Source organism: Danio aesculapii, chromosome 7, assembly GCF_903798145.1.
Source record: "Danio aesculapii chromosome 7, fDanAes4.1, whole genome shotgun sequence".
NCBI lineage: Eukaryota > Metazoa > Chordata > Actinopteri > Cypriniformes > Danionidae > Danio > Danio aesculapii.
The window spans coordinates 21,724,413-21,752,152 of NC_079441.1; the positions used below are offsets into that span (position 1 = coordinate 21,724,413).

Consider the following 27,740-nt stretch of genomic DNA (forward strand, 5'->3'; position numbering starts at 1 on the left):
TATATATATATATATATATATATATATATATATATGGCACAGTAGGTAGTGCTGTCGCCTCACAGCAAGAAGGTCCCTGGTTCGAGCCTCGGCTGGGTCAGTTGACATTTCTGTGTGTTTACATGTTCTCCCTGCGTTTGCGTGGGTTTCCTCCTGGTACTCCGATTTTCCCCACAGTCCAAACACTTGTGGTACAGGTGAATTGGGTAGTCTAAATTTTCTGTATTGTATGAGTGTGAATGAGTGTGTGTGGATGTTTCCCAGAGATGGGTTGCAGCTGGAAGGGCATCCGTTGCGTAAAACATGTGCTGGATAAGTTGGCGGTTTATTCCGCTGAGGCGACCCCTGATTAATAAAGGGACATATATATACAACAGTTATGTCTTGTTCTTAAATCTGATTGGCTGATAGTCGTGCAATTTTCTTCAAATAACAGCACTCATCCAGCCTCCTAACCCTTCACTCTTGTGTATCACTCTACCCACATACAGCAACAAGCAGAGGACACTACAGTTGGCCTGCGACCTTGAGCCAACGCAAGCCTCTCATCAGTGCCGATATAAAGCCACATCACACTGCTATTCGTGTGATATTTCTCATATATATATATATATATATATATATATATATATATATATATATATATATATATATATATATATATATATATATATATACATATATATATGCACAGGCATGCATATATTTGAGAAAATGTTTATTCATATTTACACAAATTATATGTGTGTATGATACAAAAAATATATTAATAATGTACAAAAATCATATATTATGTCAAAAAACCTTTATTTTGGATGCAGTTAATCTTTGCCGAACACTAATATAAATAATATAAATATAATATAATATATAATAGATATACTATAGTAACATATAATAGATCCAAGAGGTAACATTTAAATCTCACCAGACCATACTGCCACATATTGAAGACTAGATGAATTGCACCTACACAGATCCAAACATAAATCCTTTTTTAAGTATTTTGCAATCACATACTTTTTGAGTAGATTCATTTTAAATAACTGATTATTTAGCTGCCATAAAAAAAGAAGTCATCCTGAATATGATTAATGTGTGTTGAATGTAATCTGGATATTCTGCCTTTGCCTATCATGACCATCACTTCTCTTCCATTCACAAATCCTCTCCTGTGGCCTCATGGGAAAGTAAAGTGTCCATCATCATTATATAGTTGCCTTAGTCATTATATCATCTTTGAGTCTTTGAGAGAAAGAAGACTGAGAGAGAGCAAGAGAGAGGCCGTTGAGGGCACATTGAGAGAGACAGCAGCTTGTCTGGCATTGTGTTGCTCGGAAAACCACAGAAATATGGCCTGTGGCAGAATTGAGATGGTGCAGCTTCTGTGAGCCACTCAGCTGTCTGCTGTGGAGTATTTCTGGCTCTCGATATCCGTACAGGGACCACACTGTCCATCTCTCCTAAGCCATGGGGAGCTCTGTTTAACCCACATGTCTTTTCCAGATATTTTTATATACAGTGCTCAGCATAAATGAGCACACCCATCACTGATCTCTCTTTTAAATTCATATTTTCTATAGGATGCTTTAAAATAATATATTTAGATTCGTCTGTACCAAAGCCAAAACTGGAATTTTATCTAGTCAAAAAATGTGTACAGCCAAATTACTGTTTTTCTTAATTGCTTTGGCTCAGTTGATTTTTAATTTTTTTTCAAAACAATAAGTTTAGGTCGCTGAGCTATTAGCTTATTGATCACATCAGATTGGCATTTGTTATTGATTTAAACAAATTGCAAATGCTTTGGCACACGTGTGCGAATAGTAAGTACAATTGTCTGTAGTTTGGACAAAAATGAATTGCATATGGCTTGTCGATTCTCACTTAAACTGTCAAACTCTTCACAACTTCTCAATCATTTTTCATCGTGTAAGCCATCACACTCAAAACAATTGATTCATTATCAAACATTTGTATACGTACATGTTTACACCATATATATCTGATATTGACATTGTTTGGAATGTCTGTTAAATTGGTAAATGACCATTAATTGCAATACAGTTTGCTTCATCTATTTAACCAATCAAGTTAAAATAAAGTTTGGGAGCATATATATATATGTAGATTTGCCACAGTCACTACTTTTTTTTGTTGTTGTTTGAGAATGGAGAGCTTCAGCAATCCTCAACTGCTGTAACATGCATGTGGAAGAGCAATTGGAAGAAATGTAATCTCTAGCAAGGCCAACAATAGTGACAGGATTTCCACCAAGAATACATATTTACATAGATTCTATTTTGTAGTATTATTTGTTTATTTGTGGTAACATAAGAAATATGAAATATACATTACAGTATTTGGACAAGCAATATTGCACACATGTACATAAAACATTCATACAAAAAAAATCTTGTATAAATATAAATGTTCATGTATTTTTTTCTTTGTACTATTCACTTTTATCAACAAATATCAGATTTTTTAAAAACCTTCATTTCCATGGTTGACTGTCATGATAAAAAAAGCAACTAATCATTTTGAGCAGTGTAGCTTACACAATGACAAATACATTCTATGCTTTGGTGGCCTTGGCCGAATTACTGACACAACTGGGTTTTGAAGAATAAATGAAATATTTCTGGGGAGTAACTACATTTTACAGACAAGTTCTGAAGTTCCAGCAAACATTTTTGACATTTGCACTCACAATTTACAGAATCTTAAGACATGAAAAATATCCCAAAGCAATTTAGACGAACTTTAATATGTTTGGGAAGTATATATATACACAGTTGAGTTTTTTTTTTTTAATTATTTTTATTTTCCAATTGATGTTTAACAGAGCAAGGAAATTTTCACAGTATGTCTGATAATATTTTTCTTCTGGAGAAAATCTTATCTGGTTATTTAGGCTAGAATAAAAAGTAAAAAAAAAAATTTTAAGGTCAAAATAATTAGCCCCTTTAAGCAATTTTTTTTCGACTGTCTACAGAACAAACCATCATTATACAATAACTTGACATACATGTGTGTAGATGTAGTGTATAGACAGTCATATTGGGGTGATATAAACTCACCCAGTCCTTTTCTTTCAAATTTAACAACATAAAAACGGTGGACCAATTGGAGCGGTTTTCAGATTGACCGCAACTTTACGTAGGCGTGCGGTCTCCCCGCCCACCGAATTGATTGACAGCTGTGCGTATTAACGTGTCCCAGTAGTCACGTGTATATTCACACCAACAAGACAGGACTTGCGCAAAGTAAGCGAGAATTAAAGGTGTGTTCAGTTCGCTAGGAATATCAATCATCATCAAATGTGATCAAGAGTGAGTTTCACAAGTTTAAAATGTTTCAAAACAGAGCATGTGTGTAATGAAGTACAGCGATTTACTTCAGCTTTACTTAATCAGCACAGCCGCGTGTCAGAACAATTGGAAAAGAAGACGCTTCAATCCTGGTTTGTGGACGTTAAATCAGGTTTATTTTGTTGATTAACATAACAGATATCCATACAGCAGTGAGGATTAACTTGTATCCTGTCACATATGCCTGCAAACAGAGTGCGAAGCTAAACGCGTGCGACACAAAAGACTAATATTAAATCTGAAAAAAGTGGTAACCTAGGTGCCCTTTAAAGTATTATCTTTTAATTCATAAAGTGACGTTTGGTGGAAAAAGTCACTCAAAAATGATGTTTGCTATTTATTCAAATTACTTATTTAAAATAAGCTGAAACAACACAATTCACAACTTAATGGTTTTATGTTCAATCCACTTAAACTTGTAAAAACTAATCAGTTAACCCCTTTGTGTTGTCCCAAAACAAATCGATTGTGTAGAACCCAGCATTTTTACAGTGATATAACTGTTTATTAAAACTGTTTTGTATATATTATATATTATATTATTGTATATATAATATATTGGATATTCACTTAGAAATTGATAAAAAAATTATCTTTTTCAAAAGGGGTAATTTATTTTGAGCACTTTACATATAATTAAAAAAAAATACATTTTGGAAATATTCTTAAAAGCACTTAAAACTTAATTTTGCTTAATTATTTTCAGCAAGAATGCATTAACCCTTATAGCATTTAAATAAAATATTTTTGGATGTCTAAACTCCTTAAACAAGGGGTATACTTTACCTTTTCAAAACTAAAAAACTCTTCTTGACTACCAGTGTAACAATTTGTTTCACTTGTTTCACATTGATTACAGCTATATTTGTTTACCTGTAGATAATCTGTACAAAGTATATTTCTCTTACTCTAAATTGATTAGAGAGTAATTAAAAAAACAAACAAAAAAAAAAACAATAATTAAATAATGCGTATTTCAGATTTCAATCCACACACCGCTGAAAAGTTTGCAATGTGTTTTCTTGACCTTGAAATATATTTTGACAGATTTTGATGTATGGAGGTTAAAATTAATTAATTGTATTTTTTCTATTTATTTTTCTATATTTTTATATTTTCTGATATTTCAAATGTATATTTAATAAGGAAAGAGAGAAATATATTTTACAGTATGGGAAGGATGCGTGGGTGACAGATCTCTTGACATGAGTGGGTTTGGAGAACTCAGGCGGCCTTCATATTGATTGTGGAAGATGTCCTAACTTTAAATGATCTTAGTTGCTTGTCAGCTGTAGATAGTGCTCATGATGAGCTTGCATTTGTCAGTTTAAGAGGAGAGGCTGTTATTGATCACTAAGAGATATTGATCAGTACAGCAGCCTGCAGACCCTCAGAGCAAACAGAGCACAGGAAAAAAAGAGGCACTTTATGGAGGCAGAGAACAAACTGTCATGGTGCATCAACAGGAAACACTGTGGCGCCGCCATGCTGTTTTACTGTCTTCATATAAAAAATAATCTGGTGGTGAATGAGGAGATTCCCCCTAATGTGTAAAGTGCTTTAAATGCCCAGAAAAGCGCTATATAAAAGTAAGGAATTATTATTATTATTATTATTATTATTATTATTATTATTATTATTATTATTATTATTATTATATACTAGTGTAGATTTTGGTAGTTGTTATACCAACTGCACTATAGTTAAATTCTATATATATATTATGGCTTTGTTTCAATTTTACTTTGAGTTACTTTCATTTTGTTGTATGTGTGTGCTTTAAATACACTGATGTTCAGAAGTCTGTAATGATTAAGTTTATTTTTATTTAACTTTAATTCAATTTAGTTAGTTCAGTTATTTAGTTAGTTAGATATTGTCACAATCACCAGTGATCTAATCCTGACAGATCGTTGGTAAACACGCAGATTGCTAACGGACTACAAATCCGCTATTACATGGACTACAAGTTCCTGTCATGCACCGCTCACACGCACCTCTTCCAGATTACGCTGATTGCACACACTCATTATGGACTGATTGCAAGGACTACACGGCACACAAGCACACTTCATTCTTGTAAACAGTTTTGTGAATATTACTATGTGTTCCTCGCCTTGTTTTGCCTTATTTTGGACCCTCGCCTTGTTTATTTATGTTGTCTGCTGCCTGCCTTTACTGATCAATCGCCTGTGTATTTGACTACGACTCTGGATCTGCCTGCATACATCTGTTTGCTCCTGACAGTTGCTTGCTTGATCATTCTCAGTAAACCTGCATTTGGATCTGCAGCTGCCTCGTCAGTGCCCACTACACATTACAGATAGTTCGTTCATTCGTTCAGTTTGTTCAGTTAGTTAGTTAGTTCGTTCATTCAGTTAGTTAGATAGTTTGTTCGTTTAGTTAGTTGTTTGTTCAATTTTTTAGTTAGTTTGTTTGTTCATTCAGTTAGTTAGTTAGTAAGTTTGTTTGTTTGTTTATCTATTTATCTATTTATTTTTTTAGTGTTCTGCTTGCCAAAGTTCTTGTCTCAATATAGGCTATTTATTATTGTGTAAATAATGTCTTTTTTTTAATATTCATTTTTACTATATAATTTTTTTTTTTGTTATTTATGCATTATCATTTAATTAACAATGTGGTTAATTAATTAATTATTTAAATTGAATAATTATTATTTAAATAATAATAATAGCTTTATCTTTTTAATGAAATAAATGCAGCTATTATAAACAAAAATAAATACTTATTTCCTTTTTTTTTTAAACAAAAGAAAATCCTAATTATTCCCACTTTGGCCATAAGTGTATGTTGGTGTATATATGAAAGAATAAATAAAATATATTATTTATTTTTTTTATTTTACTCTGAATGTCCATGATTTGTTACATTACATAGAGTAAATGACAGCATTCGAGAACAAAAACTGTTTATATTATATTATATTATATTATATTATATTATATTATATTATATTATATTACATTATATTATATTATATTATATTATATTACATTACATTACATTACATTACATTATATTATATTATATTACATTATATTATATAGTCTATTGTTTTAGCCTGTCACTTTGCTTTTGCACTGGTCCAGTAAAGACAGCTTTTAGCTATATTTTTGTATACTTTCTGTTTGCCAACATAAATGATATTATCAGGATGGGTTTTTGGCTGGAGTTTCTCTGCAAAAGCCTCTCCTAAACTTGTGATAATAGCGAGCTGGGACTCTTTGTCCAGAAACAGTGCTAAACTGTTATTCTGGCAAGTGCAATCCTCTGTACTTTTCCTCTCTTCTCTGCTGTTGCCAGTAATGTACTATAGAAGCTACGTTCTCTGTTCATGGGCATCTAACATAAATCAAGAACACGGCTTTTTCAAAAGTTGTTGTCCAGAGTAGATTAAAAGTTTAGTTTTCCCAGAAATCAAAATTACCACAATCATTTACTCTCTCTAATGTGGGACCCATTGACTTCCATACAAGGGAAAATATATACTATTGAAGTCATTGGGTCACAGCAACGAGCATTCTTTAAATATCTTCTCTTTTGTTCAACAGAAGAAAGAAACTCTTAGCCTTTAGTTTGACATTTGTTGAGATATAGATTTCAGATTTAGTTTGGTAGCTTGTATCAGTGATAAAAATCTATATATAGTAATATATACAGAATAATTTTGAGACTATAGTAATTTAAAAACGTAACACATTAAATAAAAAAATTACTTTTTTTACAATGAAGGTTTAAGGTTTACAATGCAAGTCCAATTAGAATCACTTGTTTGGTCTGTCATTTAAAATATCAACTGAACTGAAACTGAAAATACTTTAGAAACTGTATTGTGCATAAATCATCTAAACAATAAAATCATCTTGATAATTACTGTATATACACTGTAAAATATATGTTTTAATTAATGATTAATGTATTTTGTGATTCACAATTATTTTATATTTATTTACGGTTGTGAATTGCATCATGGGTTTTTCATCTCTGCTCTGTTGACTTTCGATGTTAAAAATTCATCTCTACATTAGGGGTTGCACGGACTAGTCGACTGGTTGAATTTAATGCTGTGCCGTGACACTTTTTGATTGACGTTGACTAGTCATGATGCGTAGATCGCAAAGTTTTTACCTAAACTACAAGGCAGTTTTACACACGAAGGTAAACAAAAGTATTCAACCCAGGCTCATCGAGAGTGTGAAATATGTCCCCGGAGCTACATTTTTTGTTTTTGTTTTCGCAAATCCATCAAAGGCCACTGTCTATGCTTTTTCAGATCTCAAATTTCTCTAGCGAATGCCATTTGCACCTGCTGTTCCCATGTAAATTCACCAGAGGCAGCTATCGACTGACTGACTGACTAACTGACCAATAGCCCCACCCTCCCCCTTCCCTAAACCCAACCAATTGTGTTTTAAAAAGCACAGATTGTAGTCTGAAATAATATAATGTATAAAAAAATAACACATAGGGAAATAAGTCTGTAAAATAACAGAAAATGTACTGGCAATTTATCACAAGGTTTTTGTACTGTAAAATACAACACAACCACAGACAATGAGCCGTAACATACACCAGGCGCAATAAGGCGCAAAACGTGTTTGGCGCGATTTGTTGCTATTTTCAGACCAACACAACTGTAATTTTAACGTTTTGTGCCACATTGTTTAAAGAGCCCCTATTATGGGTTTTTAAAAATGACCTTCCACGCAGTGTGTAACACAGCTTTGAGTGAATAAAAACATCCAGCTGAGGTTTAAATCTAAACGTGCACCAAGTTTAAAATTATCGATTCTTTAGCGAACTATTTGACTCAGATTCGAATAAATGAATCGAGTTGGGTTCAGATCTTTTGTTTGATCGCATCGACGTCGATACGGTACATCACTAAATATGTACTTCCAGTTCCTGTAAAAAGTGTACGTGCTTTCCCTCCACACGGGATCACAGGACTGATCATGATGCAAAGATGACGATCACTGACAGATGGAGATTCGGCTGCGGGGAGTAAAGGGTTAAAGTTAATTTTGACAACAATACCACAGTATAGCCAGCCTAGGGCTGTGTTTGTTTTTGTCATTTTTCTGATTTTTGATACAATAACCTATGCTGCAGTGCGGGATTCACCGGTCGTTTCCTAATGAAGGAGCAGCAGAGACTATGGGACTTTATCAGACTTTGACAGGGACTTTGTCAGTAACTTTTACAGTTCAAATGGACCAGTTTTCTTCATTCTCCGGATCATAACATGTAAGTGTCATTAAAATTGTTGCCTTGTTTAATCGTGTGTTATAAGTTGTAATCACCCCGCACGGCTTGTAATCTATTAACATATCTATTATCGTACCGTATCTATTATAGATCAGTGCTTGTGCTGAATCTCTCAGGTTAAATCTGTATGGGGCTATTCACATATTGCGTCCAAAACCATGTTAAAAACGTGACGTGTGCTTCTTCCTTTACCGATTTAAATCTGTTTCTGAGCTGCCGATCCTCTGCTGTTTGCCTTTGCTGCCACAATCAGCTGTTCCTACACACATGCGCCGCGGTCAATTTTCAAAATACTTCAACTTTTGCCACTGTGTGCATTAATACTGTATGTGCGTCATTGTTATTACTTGGGGTTAGGTTTAAGAATAGAGCAATATGCTGGTCTGTATTTATTGCATTCCTGCATTGGGCTCTCACATACTCCCTAGCTGCTATTTCATAGCCGTGGTGGGATTTTCTTAACAGACTGGGTCATCGGACCAATCACCGCAAATTAGCTTCGCGATAAGGAGGAGTTTGGGAACAAATGAATCGCTGAACGAATCATGTAGGAGTCGTTGGGATAATTAGGTTAAAATAAACGCATATTTTAAGACAATGAAAGTGTTTTTTGACCTTGCACACATATCAGCATGTTGTTGGAGACTCCTAAAACCAAAATATGACCTTTTATAATGCAAAATAGGGGCTCTTTAAATAGCAAATCCATTTGCGTCACTTTATGGACTCATAGGTGTTCTGGTCTAAAATAGACAAGTGTTAAGGCACATTGTTGCCATGTTGATATTTTGATCATTTTGATCAGTGCGTTAATTGTAAGCCTGTGTGGATTCAAATGACCAAGTGGATTCGGACATGCCCTTAATGCTTTTGTGTCATGCACTTTGTGCTTAGATCGTTAAAATAGAGCCCAATATCACTTTATGTCACTAGTAAATGGGTTAATATAAAACATTTTTTTCGAACTTTGCAAAAAGAAAGAAAGAAAGATCAAGTTGTTGGAGGAAAGGTCAAGGTCCCGTAATGCAATTCAAAACATAAATAAACGAGGGGAAATAAAATATAAAAACACGAATCACAAAATATAGAAAACTGTTAATTTACGGATACTTTTTACAGTGCATATTCACATATAAGTCAACAATTTACTCATTAATGGTTTATAATTACTCAATACTCGAAGATTCCGTCTGGTCCTATTATTAAGCCAGTGTGTGCGTGTGTGCGTGTGTGTGTGCGTGCGTGCGTGCGTGCGTGCGTGCGTGCGTGTGTGTGTTTCTCAGTACTGTGTTGCGGCCGGAAGGGCACAAGCTGTGTAAAATGTATGCTGGATAAGTTGGTGGTTCATTCCGCTGTGGCGACCCCTGATAAATAAGGGACTAAGCCGAAGGAAAATGAATGAAAGAATGAATAATAGTGGGAATTGCTACTTAAACTAAAGTGTTACCAAAATCTCTTTTGTAAATGTAAGGTCTCTTATTTGACCCACATGTAGGTAATAAACAGTACTAACACACAATAAAAGCAAGCTTGTATGTTGTATGGGTTTTGGCATCTTATAACCAGAGTATAAGAAACGATTCAGTCACCTACCCAAACACACACACATATAAACACACACAGATTGAACAGATAAAGATGGCGTACAGGGATTCAGCTGCATGTCTGCCTGTTGTCATAAACAGCGAGTCTGTGATGGCCATTACCAGCAAGCTGTCAGAGCAAAATATCATCAACTGTTTGAAAGTGTGAACGTGACACACACATACGCTTTCACACTCATAAACTCATACACACACACACACACACTGACATAAAAATAGTTTTCCACTGCAGTGGATGCGACAATGATGGATTTCTCACTCTTCGTTTCATTTTCGCTGTCTAATAGTGTGTGCGATTGTGTGTGTTTGGTCGGGGCAGCGCGGCACGTATGTGATTGAACTGCCATGTGACTTTCAAAAGATACAGCCTTCTGACCTTGATTCAGACTGTTTAATCTGCGCGAGTCTGGCGTTAAGTTCAAAAATGGATGAGGAGCAGGGTGAGATATGGGGTTTATGATGGAGCGCCGTGGCCTGCTCACATGTATTAGTGTCTGGAGGAATCAGAGGAAGCGTATCACTGAGGATCAGCCGAATACAGACAAGGAAAAAGAGCGAGACGATGCTGTAGGAATGAATTCAGAGAGAAGCATTTAGAGTGATTGCCTGTGGGAACTTACAGTGTTAGGATATGTTTGAGATTTGAGCGATATACTGATACTCAGCAGCTCATACGGTGCTGATGTCACCAACCAATTCTGTCTAAAATAAATGGTGGTTCTGGAAATGTTAAGGTTGAGTTACTATTTTTATCCTGCTGAACGTCAGATCTGGCTATTTTATTTTCTCCAGTTCATTTTTTCCCTTTTTTCTTTGCTTTTTAGTCAATATAATCTCATGAGAAATTGTAACTATTTTAAACTTTTGGTGCATTTATGACACATTCATATGCATTTATATGAAGACGTGGATTTTAGATCAATCAAAGCCTATAATAATATTTAAGGGAGGGGAAGAAGAAATATGCATTTGTATACAAACCAACCACTTCATTAAGCACACCTGTCCAACTACTTGTTAATGAAAATGTCTAATCAGCCAATCACATGGCAGCAACTCAACGTATTTAGGCATCTAGACATGATCAAGACGATCTGCTACAGTTCAAGCCGCAGTTAAAAGTTTTAAATGTTAAAAACAAAATTTTAATGTAAATAGAGACCTAAAATGCATAAAAAAGGTTTTCCTTTTTCTGTAAAAACTGAATTGTGTCAGGTAAACACTGCATTGAAGCATTAAAACTGTGTGCATCGTTCATTCATTCATTTTCCGTCAGCTTAGTTTCTATTTCAGGGGTAGACACAGCGGAATGAACCACCAACTATTGCAGCTCATGTTTTACACAGCGGATAACCTTCCAGCCACAACTCAGTATTGGGAAACACCCAAACACACACACACACACACACACACACTATGGACAATTTTGTTTATTCAATTAACCTAAACCGCATACCTTTGGACTGTGTGAAACCTGAGCACCTGGGGAGAACATGCAAGTTCCACACAGAAATGCCAACTGGCCCAGCCAAAACTCGAACCAGCAACCTTCTTGCAGTGAGGAGACAGTTCTAACCACTGAGCCACCATGCCACCTGTTGTGTGAAACATAAATGATATAATAAGCTTTTGAGGTAGAATGTGGGATCTAATACATTTAGATTTATGCATTTGGCAGATAATCTATCTATATCAACATCAAGTGCTTTCAAGATATATTTTTGTGGACATGCATGTTATTTTAAAACCAATCTGTTTAATCTGTATTATAAGCATCATGCTCTACTAGTTGAGCTACAAGAGAAGTATTAGATTAGTATCTCATTTTAATAGAGAATCCACAGTGTGTGTGCATGCGTGTGTGCCTGCCTGTGTGTGTGTTTGATTGTGTGTGATTAAGCAAAGCCATGAGCTAAGCTGTTCATCACGGGTGTCGGAAAACAGTTGAAAGAGCCTAAGGAGTTCATTACCTTCCAGTGATATCAGCGATGAACAGAACGCAACAAATGATTTCTCAATAGTGCTCCGACACTCCATCTCTGTCTGCACTGAGAGAGAAATGAATCCGCTGTACATGTAAATCAGGGCTGAGTTTATCAGTTGTTCCAATTAATCAAAGCGAGATGCAAAGGGCCAAAGGCAGCTGGACCAATCAAGAGATGAAAGACGAGTGAAATTAGGGGTTTATTTTGGTCATCAACATGCAGATGAAGATGCATGTTGACATGTAAGGAAATGTTGCCATGTTAATGATGTTTCAGACCCTCAGTTGTCATACAGCCACACAGTTCAAGATACAGTTTGTAAATTGCAACTCAGGCTTATTATTAATATGTACCCCTGTATACATTTCTGGAGAGTGCAAAATACGTCCCAGAAGGTATGGTTTTTTTTTTTTTTTTTTTGCAGCTTTTGTTTTCATGAATCCACCAGAGACCTCTGTATACACTTTTTGAGATCTCAAATTTCTCTCGAAAGTGTCATTTGTGCCTGCTGTTCTTGCATAAATCCACCAGAGGTCGATGTCAACTGGCTGACCGACCAACAACCCTACTCACCGCCTTCCCTAAACCCAACCGACAGTGTTTTCAAAAGCACCAGTTGACCTGATATTTTATTTTTTGTCTAATGTTTTTGTTTTACCTGATTTCTGGAACCATTCTTTGCCCGGACACAAACCCCATCATCGTGGTCAACTCCTCTCTGCGTATTAAATCAGTGGAAAAGCCATCCTCACGGATGTAAGCAGCCAGCTGGTAGCGCAAAAAGAAACAGCAGCTGGTGGTGGTGACATACCGATACATAGCATTCGTTTTAAAGATGAAATGCAGCCAGATGTAGCTCTGGCTACATAATTCACTCTCTCCAGAAATGTATACAGGGGAACATTTTTACCATAAGCCTGTGTTGGTAAATTGTGCCTCTATAATGCCAAAGCCATGGGGTTGATTATCAGTTAACCTTGTATTGTATACCTTGAATTGAACCATTTTGAGATTACTGTTAGAACATTTTTGTGTTTGCATATTTGATTTAAGCTATGAAAGTTTGCATTGAGTGTGTTTACACAACAATGTACTAAAAACTTAATTCGAATAATTTCACATACAGTATTGCCAAACAAAGCCTGTTTACATTAATTTATGTTGGGACAACATGAATGAATTGTGTTGAAACCACATTTTTACAGTGTAGCTGTCTAATTGAAGCACTGCACTTTTTTGTAAGAATTGTAAACAAACTAAAATCAGCACACTACCACTATTGCTCTCAAAAAAATTGTTTATGATATTAAACAAAAATGTTTCGATCTAAATGTAAGCCTCTTATGAATATGGAATACATTTACAAAATAAAAACCCATACATGCACAGCACAATTCACATTTACAAAATCTAATTTATAAATTTTTAAACACAATTTGTGAATTCACAAGTAAAAATAAATTGGATTTGCATATTTGTAAATCGTGTTTTGAACTTATGAATTGGAATTGCATATTTTTGAATTGTGTTTTAAATTTATGAATTTATGAAATTTATTAAAACTTGCGAATTGGATTTGCATATTTCTGAATCGTGTTTTGAATTTACAAATTATATTTGCATATTTATGATTTGTGTTTTGAATTTATGAATTGGATTTTGTAAATATGAATTGTGTATGTTTTTATTTTATTTTGTAAATGTATTATTTTTGAGACTGATCTGGCTCCATAAATGAAGACTGTGAAGGTAAAAACATTGTAAACGGTTTCTATGAAATGTACTAATTTACTATTTCTATAAAAACTTGCAATAAACTTTTTTTTTTTGAGAGAGAGAATTATAGTGGCAGTGTGCTGATTTTAGTTTGTTTATTTTGTGATCAAGCACCTGCTTAAGGTTTCTTTGGGATGTACACACTGATTTCTTTTCATCTTTTGGTAACACTTTAATTTAAGGGGATGTAGTTATATGTGTGCCATGCATTTTTTTCACAGACTGGCAGTAGTGACAATAGTGAAATATACAATAGGATAAGCAAGCAAATAAATAACAAGGGGATGGAGACAATCAACAACCATGGTACAGTAACTAACAAGGGAAGCTAAGGAAACCGGGGAAAGTAAACAAGATGGGGAGTGACATGAATAAACACAAGGGCAAAACAGAAATAAACACTAAAACTGGACAGGGATTGTAACACACTTACTATAATAATTACAATGGCTTATGCATAATTACATGTAACTAAGCCTAAGCCACATTCTAACCCTAACCACATTGTAAGTACATGTGATCAAGTAATGTTACTCAGTAGTTGAATAAATAGTTACACTACAACTGTCACCTTAAAATAAACTGTAACCTATCCTTTTGTTAAAAAAAGGACTAATTTTAGACAGGCAGGACAGAGAAGAGCAACAATAATGTGGAAAGACATATTAAGAGTGGAAAGAATGTGTTTTTGAGCTATAAACTGCATAAACATGTTGCTTTACATAAGACTACTTTTATCAGATTGAAAATCAAAACTGGAAAATTTGTGTTAAAATGCAATGATGTAGAAGTGGCACACAGAACAATCTGATATGATTTATTTATTTATTATTATTACATGTTTAATCAATGATGTCAAATTCTCTCTTCACCCATCATTTTTAAAATGGTGCAATGCAGACCCATACATGCTGGCTTGAAGGGATAGTTCACCCCAAAATGAAAATTCTCCCATTATTTACTCATCCTCCACTTGTTCCAAACCCATTTAAATTTCTTTCTTCTGTTGAACACAAAAATATATTTTGAAGAAAGTTGGATTGCAGCAGCCATTGACTTCCATTGTATATCTGTTCTTACTACGGATGTCGATGGCTGCTTTTTCCAACATTCTTCAGAATATCTTGTTTTGTGATCCACTTAAAAAAAAAATTGTCAACCCTAGAACCAGAACCCCAAAAATTTGGGGGTGAATTATATAAACACCATGGCTCAACGCTTTGTGTGCTAGAACTTAAAATAATCTAAAGTTCAACTTAAATCTGCATTTTAAAATGAAGAAAATGCAAAAGCCAACATAGGATCATTCTGAAATCATAGCCCTATAAACATTTTTGGAGATCGCAAATTATGTAGCCAGAAGTACGTATGGCTGCATTTTGTCTTTAAACGAATGATGCGATACCTGCTGACCACTTACCTCCATACGGGCAGCTTTACCACTGTTACCAGTTAGTCCAGTAGCTCGCTATGTACGTCGGCGGATTTGAGACGCAGAGAGGAGTTGACCACGATGACGGGGTTATTTTAGTTAGGTTTAGGGAAGGAGGCGGGTTGGTCAGTCGATCGGTCGGTTAGTCAGTCAGTCCACAACAGCCTCTGATGGATTTTACGCGAGAACAGCAGGCATGAATGGCACTCACAAGAGAAATTTCAGATCTCAAAAAGCATACACAGCGGCCTCTGGTGGATTTGCGAAAACAAAAACTGCAATAAAATGTAGCTTCTGGGATGTTTTTCGCAATCTCCAAAAATGTATATTGTTGTACGTTTTCAGAATGAGCCTGGGTTGGCAAAAACAATGAGAAAGTTTAAAACAGATTAAAGCTTGTGACATATAAACACAAAATCAACCTGACCACTTTATTTAACATATATGTAAATATTTCGATGGTAGTTAAGGCTAGAAATGTACAACTTTTACACTGGCTGCCTTTTTTTTCTACCTGCAGGAATTAAACCTTCATTTGACAGCTTGAATCTGACCTAATACCTTCACTACCTCCTCTATATCCCACTTTATCTCTTTCTCCCACCTCACATTTAACCCCGTAATCTGTAACCTGGCGAATCTGGCGCTGTCATTTTTTCTCATTTAGGAAAGGTGTAATTGCATGTGCTGTGGGCTATTTGAGCGGACAACAGCACATGAATGGGACCACCGCAGAGATATGGACAAATAAACGAGGAGGGGGAAAACCCCCTCGCTCGCCATCTGTGTCAGAACACTTGCTGCTCCCGCTCTGGCACAGGATTCTGTTATCATTAATTTCGCTAACTTGGCATCCGACGTTCCCCTCATCTCCAGTCCAGGTGTTCTGAGCTCCACAATGCTCTGTCTGGATTTAGACTAGTCTCATTCAGCTCATGATTGGATTGCCTGCGCTCGCTCCAGGCTTCAATAAAACACTAAATTGACGGTGACTCACGCCTCGTGTGGCGCTAATGTCATCTGAACCCTCAGACATGCCCCTCTAAACCTGTAGACCTTGCTGTAAGAGTATCTGACCCTGCATTACAGCTTGTCCTATCTGAGGGACGTTTTCATTTGGCCACTTCTGTCACCTAAAAGCCTACCAATCCAAGGCTGAAATTTTGTATTACAGGTTTCAACTCAAGGTCGGTGAAACTAAAACTTAGCAAGAAGTTAAAAGTTGGTCTTAAAATGCCAATATTATGCACTATAAAAGGTCATATTTTGGTTTTGAGGGTCTCTAAAAACACTTTCATTGTCTTTTAATAAAGGCTTTGGACGCAATATGTGAATAGCCCATACAAATTTAACCTGAGAGATACAGTACAAACACTGATCAATAATAGATAAGTGATTACAAGCCGCACAGAGCGATTACAAGTTATAACACACAATTAAATACATATTAAACTACACAAAACGAGGCAACCATTTTAATCACACTTACAGGTTTTGTAGGAAGGAGAAATGCTTACAGGATTTGGAGGAAGAAGAAACTGGGATATATAAACTGTGTAACAGTTGCTGACAGTCCCATACATTCTCAGACTTTGCTGCTCCTTCCTTTAATATCAAACGGCCAGCGAGTCCCACGTTGCAGCGCAGGTTTTTGTATTGATCATCAGAAAAATGACAGGAACAGTATATATATATATATATAGTATCGCATATCTGGCCATCTCTCAGTGATAATAATCTTCACGTCACAATCAATTCCATGATCCCCTGCTCTCCACTAGTGTCTGAAAGGAAAGGCACATTCACGTTTTACCAGATCCGGCACTTCATCATGTAACAACTTTGATGCGTGCAGGCAAAAGATCCAGACACAAAATGAATCATTCATTCGACTCTGACTCGACTCTTTCCTTGAATAATCAATAGTTTTAAACACGGTGCTCTTTCAGGTTTAAACCTCAGCTGGATGTTTTCATTCACTTAGTGCTGTGTTACACGTTGCATGGAAGGTCATTTTCAAAAACCCATAATAGGGGCTCTTTAAGAAACTCTTGATACATTTTTTAAGGAAAATATCACTATTGCTGTTGATAACTTGTGCCAAATTAACATGAATCCTGTATCTATATGTGATGTTTGGAGGATTTTTTAAAAAGTTAAACACACTAGAAAATCCCCTGGAAACATCCCAAAACATCTTAGCAACTGCATAGCAATTTACTGGCAACCACCTACAACATCCTGACATCTTTGTGCTGATTTTTGCCCTGCATGGCAAAACCACTGTAAAAAAAAAATATATTATTTTTAAAGGATACTTCACCCAGTAAAAATTCTAAAGTCCCTCAGTGTTCAAAAACTGAAGTAATAGGTATGAGAGAAAAATGTTAATATTTGAAACTTTTCCAACTTGTCCATAATTTCCAGCAAATCGTCAGCACATTATGCAAGTCAGCATGCTATGAAACATGGAGAATTCATGGCTTATTCACCTTCAAGTGATTTTAAACCTGTATGAGTTTCCATTTTTATATTTGGTGATGTTGCGGGTCAATGTTGATGCGTGTAGGCAAAATATCAAAACACAAACCAAATCATTCATTCGACTCTGACATTGATGTGTGCAGTGATTCATTAGACTCTGAGTCGACTCTTTCCTTGAAGAATTAATAGTTTTAAACAGGTGCACTTTCAGATTTGAATCTTAGCTGGATGTTTTCGTTCGCTTAGAGCTGTTACACACTGCATGGAAGGTAATTTTCAAAAACCCATAATAACCCATAACCCTCATTAAGAAACTCCTGATACATTTTTAAGGAAAATATCACTATTGCTATTGATACCTTTTCCCAAATCAACATGAATCCTACATCAAAATGTGATGTTTGAGGATTTTTTGGGCTGGTACTGTAAGTAGCATCTAGAAAGTGAAACACACTAGAAAGTTCCCATGGAAACATCCCAAAACATCTTAGCAACTGCATAGCAATTCACTGGCAACCACCCACAGCATCCTGACATCCTGTGCTGAATTTTGCCCTGTATGGCAAAACCACTGTAAAAATGTATTATTTTTTAAAGGATACTTCACCCAAAGATGAAAATTCTAAAGTCCCTCAAAGTTCAAAAACTGAAGTAATAGGTGTGAAAGAAAAATGTTAATATTCTAAACTTTTCCAACTTGTCCATAATTTCCAGCAAACTGTCAGCACATTGTGCAAGTCAGCATGCTGTGAAACATGGAAAATTCATGGCTTATTCACCCTCAAGTAATTTCAAACCTGTATGAGTTTCCATTTTCTGTTAAACACAAAATGAGTTATTTTGAAAAATGTTAGAAACCTGGCTAACACTTCAGAAAAATGGTTCATTAATATTAGTTGTATTTATACTTATATTAACTATGATTAAAATCAATATTAGTTGTATTTATACTTATATTAACTATGATTAAAATCAATATTAGTTGTATTTATACTTATATTAACTATGATTAAAATCAATATTAGTTGTATTTATACTTATATTAACTATGATTAAAATCAATATTAGTTGTATTTATACTTATATTAACTATGGTTAAAATCAATATTAGTTGTATTTATACTTATATTAACTATGAATAATCTTGTAAATCATTTGGTAATCATAGTTCAACATTAACTAATGCATTATTAAAATCCAAAGTTGTGCTTGTTAACATTAGCTAATGCACAGTGCGTTAACATGAACTAACATTGTTTAACTTAATAATAATGTTCACAAAGATGAATAATGCTTCTTTTTCTCCAGCCGATCATGTCCACACATTTTTTGTTGTAGTGCGCTGATATCATATTGGGCTTCTTTTTTCAATTTGATTTCAGCGACTTTGCATATTGTTCTCCCTCCATGTCCTTTGATTGCCATATTTGGTGTGTCTATGTAACCTTCTCCTCTCTAAACAACAATCCGATGTTATTGCATTTGCTTCACTGGTCGTGAGAAGAGGCATTTGGCTTCATTGGAAGTTTCCAACTCCTCCTCCTCGTGATAGCTGGTTAATTGATCTCATTTCATTTCTTTCTCTAGAACAAGGTGAAGTTTTCCATTCAGGGCTCTACTGACAAATTCTATAAAATTTCTAACCTTTTTTGACATTGACTTCATTAGATTCTGACTGAGCTTGTAAACTTGTCTTCAGTCCAATCCCCTACCCCTAAGCTCTTCCCCTCGTGAAGGGGTAGGGGAGTCCCAATTCTCTTTAGCTTAAAGGCATAGGGCTAAGGGGAAGGGCTAGATAGCCCTTAAAACTGAGATTTTTCAGGACCACACTCGTAACCAAGGCATAAGAAAATTTCCAGAATACACCATCTACAATGACAGCATGGCTGCCCACAGAAGTAATGAGGACAAATTAGTATTCTTTGTCATTATTATGAATTTCTACAACAAACAAGCATATGTTTTAATATATTTATAACGGCATTCATGTTTTACCGTTTAAAATAAAAAAGCAAAATTTTGCTGTCTGAAATCACTAATAATAACTCCCGTATAGTAGTCCCACAGCATACCTTCACATCTGACACACAAATAACCTGTCAGAGAAGTCTAGATGCTGGGAATACAGTGTCTGGTATAACGTTAATGTTTTTGTGTGTTTACACAGCAAAAAAAGATTTTCTTACTTAGATTTTTTGCCTTGTTTCCAAAAGATCAAAAAATGCTTAAATTAAGAAGAATTTTCTAGACAAGCAAAACATATGGTCTTGTTTTAAGAAATAATATGCCAAATAATATAAAATATGCGGTGAAGCAAGAGCTCGCAATGACATATGATGACGTGTGCAGGTGTTGTAGTGCTATCTCATTTCTTAGGGGTGAATTTTGAAGCCCTTCCCCTTCACACTCTGTTTCAAGAGCCAAGGGAAAGGGGTAGGGGTACAAAAATAGAATTGGGATTGGGCCCTTGTGTTGTACTGTGCCATCTAGTTGTGTGAGTATTCTCTCTGAATTGTATTTATCATTTTCTTTTCTTTCCATTTTTTTTTGGACCATATAGTTTAATATTTAGTTTCATTGTTTATTTTGTCTGTATAAATTACTCATATGATTCTCATTCCTCCTGTGTTGTGTTGTTCTCTGTTGTGTTTTCCTATATTTTGCATGTCTGTGCAATGAAGTATATATATATATATATATATATATATATATATATATATATATATATATATATATATATATATGTGTGTGTATAAATGGTCACACTTTATTTTGATGGTCCGTTTGTTGAATTTAAGTTACATTGCATCTACATGTCAACTAATTCTCATTAGATTATAAGTAGACTGTTAGGTTGGGGTTAGGGTTGGGGTTAGGATTATAGTTAGTGTAAGTTGACATGTACTTGCAAAGTTTCTAATAGCCAGTTAAATGTCTGTTGAATGTCTGTATCAACAGATATTAAGCAGACAGTCTGCTAATACTCAAATGGACCACCAAAAATAAAGTGTTATCAATATAAATAAAAAAATATAAAAAGTTGCAGATAGGATTTAATTTAATATGTGGAAAAAACACAGTTTATGTGTCACACAGTGACAAAACTGTCACTTCCAAATAAAGCACAATTTGAATGTGTGTATAAATACAAATAATTGCCCCAGTTATTAGTGAATGAGACATTGTTTTAATCAAATAATGTAGTGAACAGGTCACCGTGCCATTCCCAAAAATTGAGCACAACTGAAACTCTGCATAATAAATCAGAAGCCATGGCTGGAACGGTCTGTTTTATAATTCTGGTATTGCATCTGAAAGGTTGACAGTGTGCATCTCTGACTCTCCTGGAGTCGACACAACTGTAAATGACTTGCCTTTTACATAACCTGACTGTTTCTTAATGTTGGTTATTTAAAGCCTGCTGACATAACAGTCTCTTTTAGCTCTTGGTCTGGAGTCAGTCGTCTGGACTTTCATAATGCGATTTGCCAGGACCACTTTGCCTCATGTCTCTCCTATCTATTCTTTCTTTCTCAGCATCATTCTTTACTGTGTGACTGTTTTATTACAGATGTTTACAAAGCAGTCTCTCTCTTTGTGTTTTCAGATTATGCCTGGCCACTGCCCAGCGCTCTCTGTCCTATTTGGATATACCTGGATGTGCTTTTCTCGACTGCTTCCATCATGCACCTGTGTGCCATTTCTCTCGACCGCTACGTGGCCATACGGAATCCAATTGAGCACAGTCGCTTCAACTCCCGCACCAAGGCCATGCTGAAGATCGCTGCCGTTTGGACCATTTCCATAGGTCAGAGAAACACGGATTTGATGATCTTGAGTGAAACAGGTGTTGTGATGAAAAATACTAAGGGATGCACTGCCTTGCTGAATTTGCAACCTCATTACCTAATCCCAACTAAACCTCCTAATAATAACCCTACGCACATACTGGTGAATGAGGCGAAGCATAATTTGGCAGGGGTGCATTTTTTTTACACTTTGCGATTTTGTACTAATACTACTGTATATGATTATAGCTTGTCAGATTGTACAAACATGATCTCAGTTTCCATAGGGGCTGTTTACACCTCGTCACTTCATAACTTTCAGTTTACTCTGATTGGATAGCTACCTGATTTGTTTCCATTTACTTTTGGCCACATACAGTTGAAGTCAGAATTATTAGCCCCCTTTGAATTTTTTTTCTTTTTTAAATATTTCCCAAATTATGTTTAACAGAGCAAGAAAATTTTCACTGTATGTCCGATAATATTTTTTCTTCTGGAGAAAGTCTTATTTATTTTATTTAGGCTAGAATGAAAGTTTTGAATTTAAAAAAATATATATTTTAAGGTCAAAATTATTAGCCCCTTTAAACTATATATTTTTTCAATAGTCTACAGAACAAACCATTGTTATATAAAAACTTGTCTAATTACCCTAACCTGCCTAGTTAACCTAATTAATCTATAGTTAAGCCTTTAAATGTCACTTTAAGCTGTATAGAAGTGTCTTGAAAAATATCAAGTCAAATATTATTTACTGTCATCATGGCAAAGATAAAATAAATCAGTTATAAGAAATGAGTTATTAAAACTATTATGTTTAGAAATGTGTTGAAAAAAAATACTTTTCTCCATTAAACAGAAATTGGGGGAAAAATAAACAGGGGGGTTAATAATTCTGACTTAAACTGTATGTGGTTTCAACACCCAGATGCATTAAGTTATTCCACTCCTGAAGTAATTTGATTAATCTGATCTATATCCACCTTTTGGAGGGCATTTACACCTACCCTTTTTAAAGTTGGATAGCTAACTGATCAGATAAAAATGCATGAAGTGATCATGTGTAAACAGACCCTTAATGTCAGACTGTACAACAATCAAGATTCACTAAACACAGACTTACCCAGAGCTGGTTGACATCATCCATAGATGGCACAATTAGTAACACTCATTCTAAAATGGTACCCCACAGCAACATAATCTGTAGCGTTTATTTTTCTGCACCATCAGATTTGGCTCTCTTAATAGCTCTTGGTTTGATAGGAAAGTATCTCAAAACTTCGGGAACTGCCCAAATTTATTTGGAGTGAATATTTATTTGCAACAACCTTCCATTGGCTTTCGGCGAACATGTCAAACCAACAATGAAAGACCCCGAATTTAATTCAATGATTATAAGTATCTATTTCTTACAGAAACCAACATGTAGTTGACTAGAGTGGTGCAAAGAAATGGCCAAAAAAACTTCAGAAGAAAGGACAAGCACACCATTATTTTCTAGTGTCTGTTGAGGTCCTTATATTGTTGTACAACAGTGCCATTCGCACCTACTAAAGCCACTGTAAGTCCACTGCAGTCTATTACTGCGATGTATTTCATTGTCTGACGCTGCCAGATTATGTTGTTGGGGTTTCTCGCGGCTCCAGCTGGGTCTAAGAGGCCACTCTGATCCACAACAATGACAATTATTTGAACTGACATGGCATAAACAAGCAGCGGTTTGGTGATTGTAGTGATTTTCTCCATTCTCATCCATCCTCTAAATTCGGAGCTTGGATTAATTGAATGTTGTGATTGGCAATAAGATACATCTATAGTCAAGATCACCACCTACTGCTCAATAAAGTAAACCACAGTCTGTCATTGTGTGTGTGCAGCTAAGGGATTTTCTTGGCTATTGCATTAGCGCCCTCTAGAGTCTGACTTTTGACATCTGCTGTAAGTTGACCATGAGTTATCTGATCCAGCAGCTGAGAATTGGGGGGTTTAGTCTGCGTAGACTTATTGATTTGATGGCTGGTGTTTGAAGTTTGGAGGATTAATGATTTTAGTATTGAAGAATATAAATATTGAATACCCTCAAGCTTTCACTCTCTTACATTTCCTCTCACTAAACAGTCTAGAAATGATCAAATCTGAGCCTGTTTTTCTTTGAAATTAATGCAAGCCTACACACTTTTCCGGAAATGCCATCTCTCTTTCTCTCACCCACACAAGCTTTTCCTTATTTTTTACTGCGTCAATCTCATTGTGTGCTGCAGTGTTATTTTAATGTTATTCAAATACCTTTAAAGTATTTATTCAGATTTAGAATTAGCTTTTTTATATTTACAGGTACCTTTGTTACATGCTTTTGCCATTTTCCCTTTAGCTTTCTTATATTTTTATTTGGCCATTAACTTTGAAGGGTAATAAGAAATGATAGTTTGTTATATTTCTAGTTATAGACATATTTAGTTTACAGATGTTGGTTTTAGTCATTTGTTTAGTCATTTGGTTTTAGTCAGTCTTTGTTCATCCAATTTTTAGATTTTATTTGAGCTTTTTGTCAGGTGATGGAAAACATATATTTTTAGATAATTTGCCGTTAATTTACTCAACCTCAGACCATCCAAGATGATCCAACATTTACTTCAGTAAAACATTAAGGATCATTTTTTAGCTAAAACTGTTATCCTTAAAACTCCAAGTGATTGGCTACTAGGACTTTAAGAGTAAACAAACAATTAATACCCTCAGTTCAATTAATACCCCCAGTTCAACAATTAATACCTCAAGGTGTTTTAAAGCTAAACAATCGATCTGTGTTACTGTGTGCTCACATCTAAGGTGGCGAGAACATCAAAGTTTGCTTTGGCCACCCTGACAACGACGCTGTCTGCCTTCCCTGCTCTGCTGTCGAGAGCATCAAAATTCGTTACATTGATCTCATATCTAAAGGAGCTGTTGCAGCATATCAGCAAATCAGTTACAACCAAAATCCAGTGTCCACTTTCCTTCGCTTCAAGTCGCGTGTACAGAATTCATTTGGGATTCATTTGGGATAACAGCGTCTATTTATCACTATGGAGCGCGTCAGCTGACAGTCACGCACCGCTACATGAACTGACTGTTTTGAGGGTTGCATAGGAGGATCAACGGTGCCTGTAATGGAAAGGAAGAGAATCCTGCCATTTTTATATTTTAATTCTAATTATTTCCATGCCTAAATAAAATTGCGTATAGGGACAATTTTGTATACGGCTCTTTGGATGGTTATTCCCACCCAGGGGCGCCGCTGGCTGGTACGGGCCCTATGACAACATTTCGTGGGTGTCGTGGATGAAAGTGAAGTGCGGGAGGGTGTCGTGTGGAGTGGGGGTTTGTGTCGCAAATGAAAGTGTGGACGAAAGTGGAGAGCGAGGGGTGTGATGTGTTGTGGACAAAATAGTGTGAGCCCTTAGAATTATCATAACTTTCCTCCCCTAGTGGCGCCCCTGTTGACATTCTTCATAAAAACATTACAAATATGAAAGAAATATTGGAAAATAGCTTTATGGGATGATAGCAGGATAGAATTGTAGAATACGGGAGAATCCCGGGAAAAATGGGAGGGTTGACAGGTATGAGCCTCGCCCATTAATGATAAACTCTCTCTCATTAGCATAGTCTTGTTTTTGAATCTGCCACTATGCTGACACATAGGCACTTGTAGCTCCGCCCTCTGAAAAGAGTGCAAGTACAATCTCATTTGAATTCAAAGCGATAATCACCATAATGCCACAATTTGCATCAAAGCCTAAAAGGGGCTGTTTCAAAGAGTTATAAAACATTATTTGTGGAGTATTTTGAGATGAAACTTCACACACACACTAGGTACAACAGAGACTTATCTTGCAGCTTGTCAAAAAGGGTATAAAAGGTCCCCTTTAAGACATTTGCCAAGATAATATTGTTATAAATAATGTCCAGGATTTCCTTTTGCACAGATTGACTCTGCATGAGGTGTCATAGATAGGGATTTTGTTTTGTATGTATTTATTTTTCTTGTATTTTTTACTCTAAAACTACTAGTAGCCTTTGAATTCTATTTTATAAACAATTAAACACCATGGTTTCAGATAAAAAAAAAAATCTTTCTTAATATTTTACCAAAGAGTCACATATACCTTGGATTGACTGAGGGTGAGTAACTCAACATCACATCTCTTTCACAATAGCACCATTGTCCCACCTATCATCTTTTTATGTTTCTCTTTGTCTCTTGTCCATATATTTACTCCACAGAGGGTTCCTGTCTCATTTGCTAATATTAGTTAGGCTTAGTAACGACAGTGTGGATGACAGAAAGTTCACACATCTAACCTCTCTCCCGTTTGATCGTGAGCCCAATGTTTATTTGATTCTAATCTGGATGCAAAACAGCTAGTTTGACAGTCTGATTCATCTGCTCTAATTAAAAGATCCTCTCTATCAACCATAAGGACAATTGATCTAGTTGGATAAGAGAGGGTTTGTCTCATAAATAGATCTCGTATGGTCTGTTGTTCTTTTTGTTCTTCAGCATTTTGCATTCCAGTTGACTGACTATATATTATTTTAAAGTCTGCATGAAATTTAAAATTTCACACGGACTAGCTCACATTGTTATTTTTAAGGTGAATAATTAATCTGAGGGGGTGACACAGTGGCTTCGTAATTAGCACTGTCGCCTCACAGCAAGAAGATTGCTTGTTCGCGTCGCGGCTGGGTCAGTTGGCATTTCTTTGTGGAGTGTTCATGTTCTCCCCCTGTTCGCATGGGTTTCCTCCGGCTGACACGGTTTCCCCCACAGTCCAAAGACATGCGCTATAGGTGATTTGAATAAACTAAATTGGCTGTAGTGTATGTGTGTGAATTCAAGAGTGTGTGGGTGTTTCCCAGTGTTGGGTTGTGGCTGGAAGGGTGGTGGTGGTGGGGGGGGGCATGTTTGTGGTGTTATTAACTGTACCATGGACTGGGTTTTGGCAGCGATCAGCATCAGATATCGGCATCAGATACTACCAAAGTTGACGACCATGGTGGTGGGGGTTGGTTTATATTGGAGACGAACCAAAAAGTTGAGTAAGGGTTGGGATGGGGGTGTTATTTGTGGTGTCATTAACTGTACCATGGACTGGGTATCAGGGGCGGTGGCGATCAGATACTACCAAAGTTGATGAACGGGGGGGAGGGGGCAGGGAGGGTTGGGTAATGTTGGAGACAAACCAAAAAGTTGAAAGTTTGGGGGGGTGGGGGTTATTTGTTATTTGGTTATTTGTGGTGTTAGTAACTGTACCATGGACTGGGTTTTGGCAGTGATCAGATACTACCATAATTGATGAACGGAGGGTTCGGGTTGGGTAGTCTTGGAGACAAACCAAAAAGTTGTGGAAGGGTGGAGGGGGGATTTAATTGTGGTGTTTGTAACTGTACCATGGACTGGGTTTCGGGTGGCGACGGCGATCAGATACTACCAAAGTTGATGAACGGGGGGTGGGGGTTGGGTTATGTTGGAGACAAACCAAAAAGTAGAGGAAGGGTGTGGAGGGGTATTATTTGTGGTGTTAGTAACTATACCATGGACTGGGTTTCAGCAGTGATCGGATACTACCAAAGTTCATGCCCGGGGGGCTGAGGGTTATGTGATGTTGGAGACTAAAATAAAAAGTTGAGGAAGGGTTGGGGTTGGCTGGGGGCATAAGGAGGAATTTTGGTAGACTCCTGGAAAAAAAAAAACTCATGCCAATAAGATTGTGAATTTTTTTAACATCATCTAACATTTTTTGAATTAACCCTGAAGTACTTCCCGGAACTAATTGAGTTTACGTGAATCAGGTAATGAATGAGGGAATGAAGTGTAAAAGAAAGCCCCGCCTCTACTCAATATTCAGTTTCAGTTGGAATTACATCAACATACTGAAATAAAAGTCTCAGCAACTTTCGGTTCATGCAGGCTCTAACATTCTCTCTCCGTTACTTTTCTGCAGGTATCTCAATGCCCATTCCAG

General features: G+C 36.0%; 1 protein-coding gene across 2 annotated transcripts in view; it reads left to right on the plus strand.

Moving 5' to 3' along the window:
• The window catches only part of htr2cl1 (5-hydroxytryptamine (serotonin) receptor 2C, G protein-coupled-like 1), a 200,446-nt gene that overhangs the window by 170,214 nt on the left and 2,492 nt on the right, over nucleotides 1-27,740 (plus strand). For both annotated transcript variants that reach the window (XM_056461267.1, XM_056461268.1), the window contains 2 exons: nucleotides 21,552-21,752; nucleotides 27,720-27,740. The exon at nucleotides 27,720-27,740 is cut by the window's right edge and continues 2,492 nt beyond it. In XM_056461267.1, coding sequence (XP_056317242.1) covers nucleotides 21,552-21,752; nucleotides 27,720-27,740 — 222 coding nt within the window. The remainder of the gene's footprint in view (nucleotides 1-21,551; nucleotides 21,753-27,719) is intronic.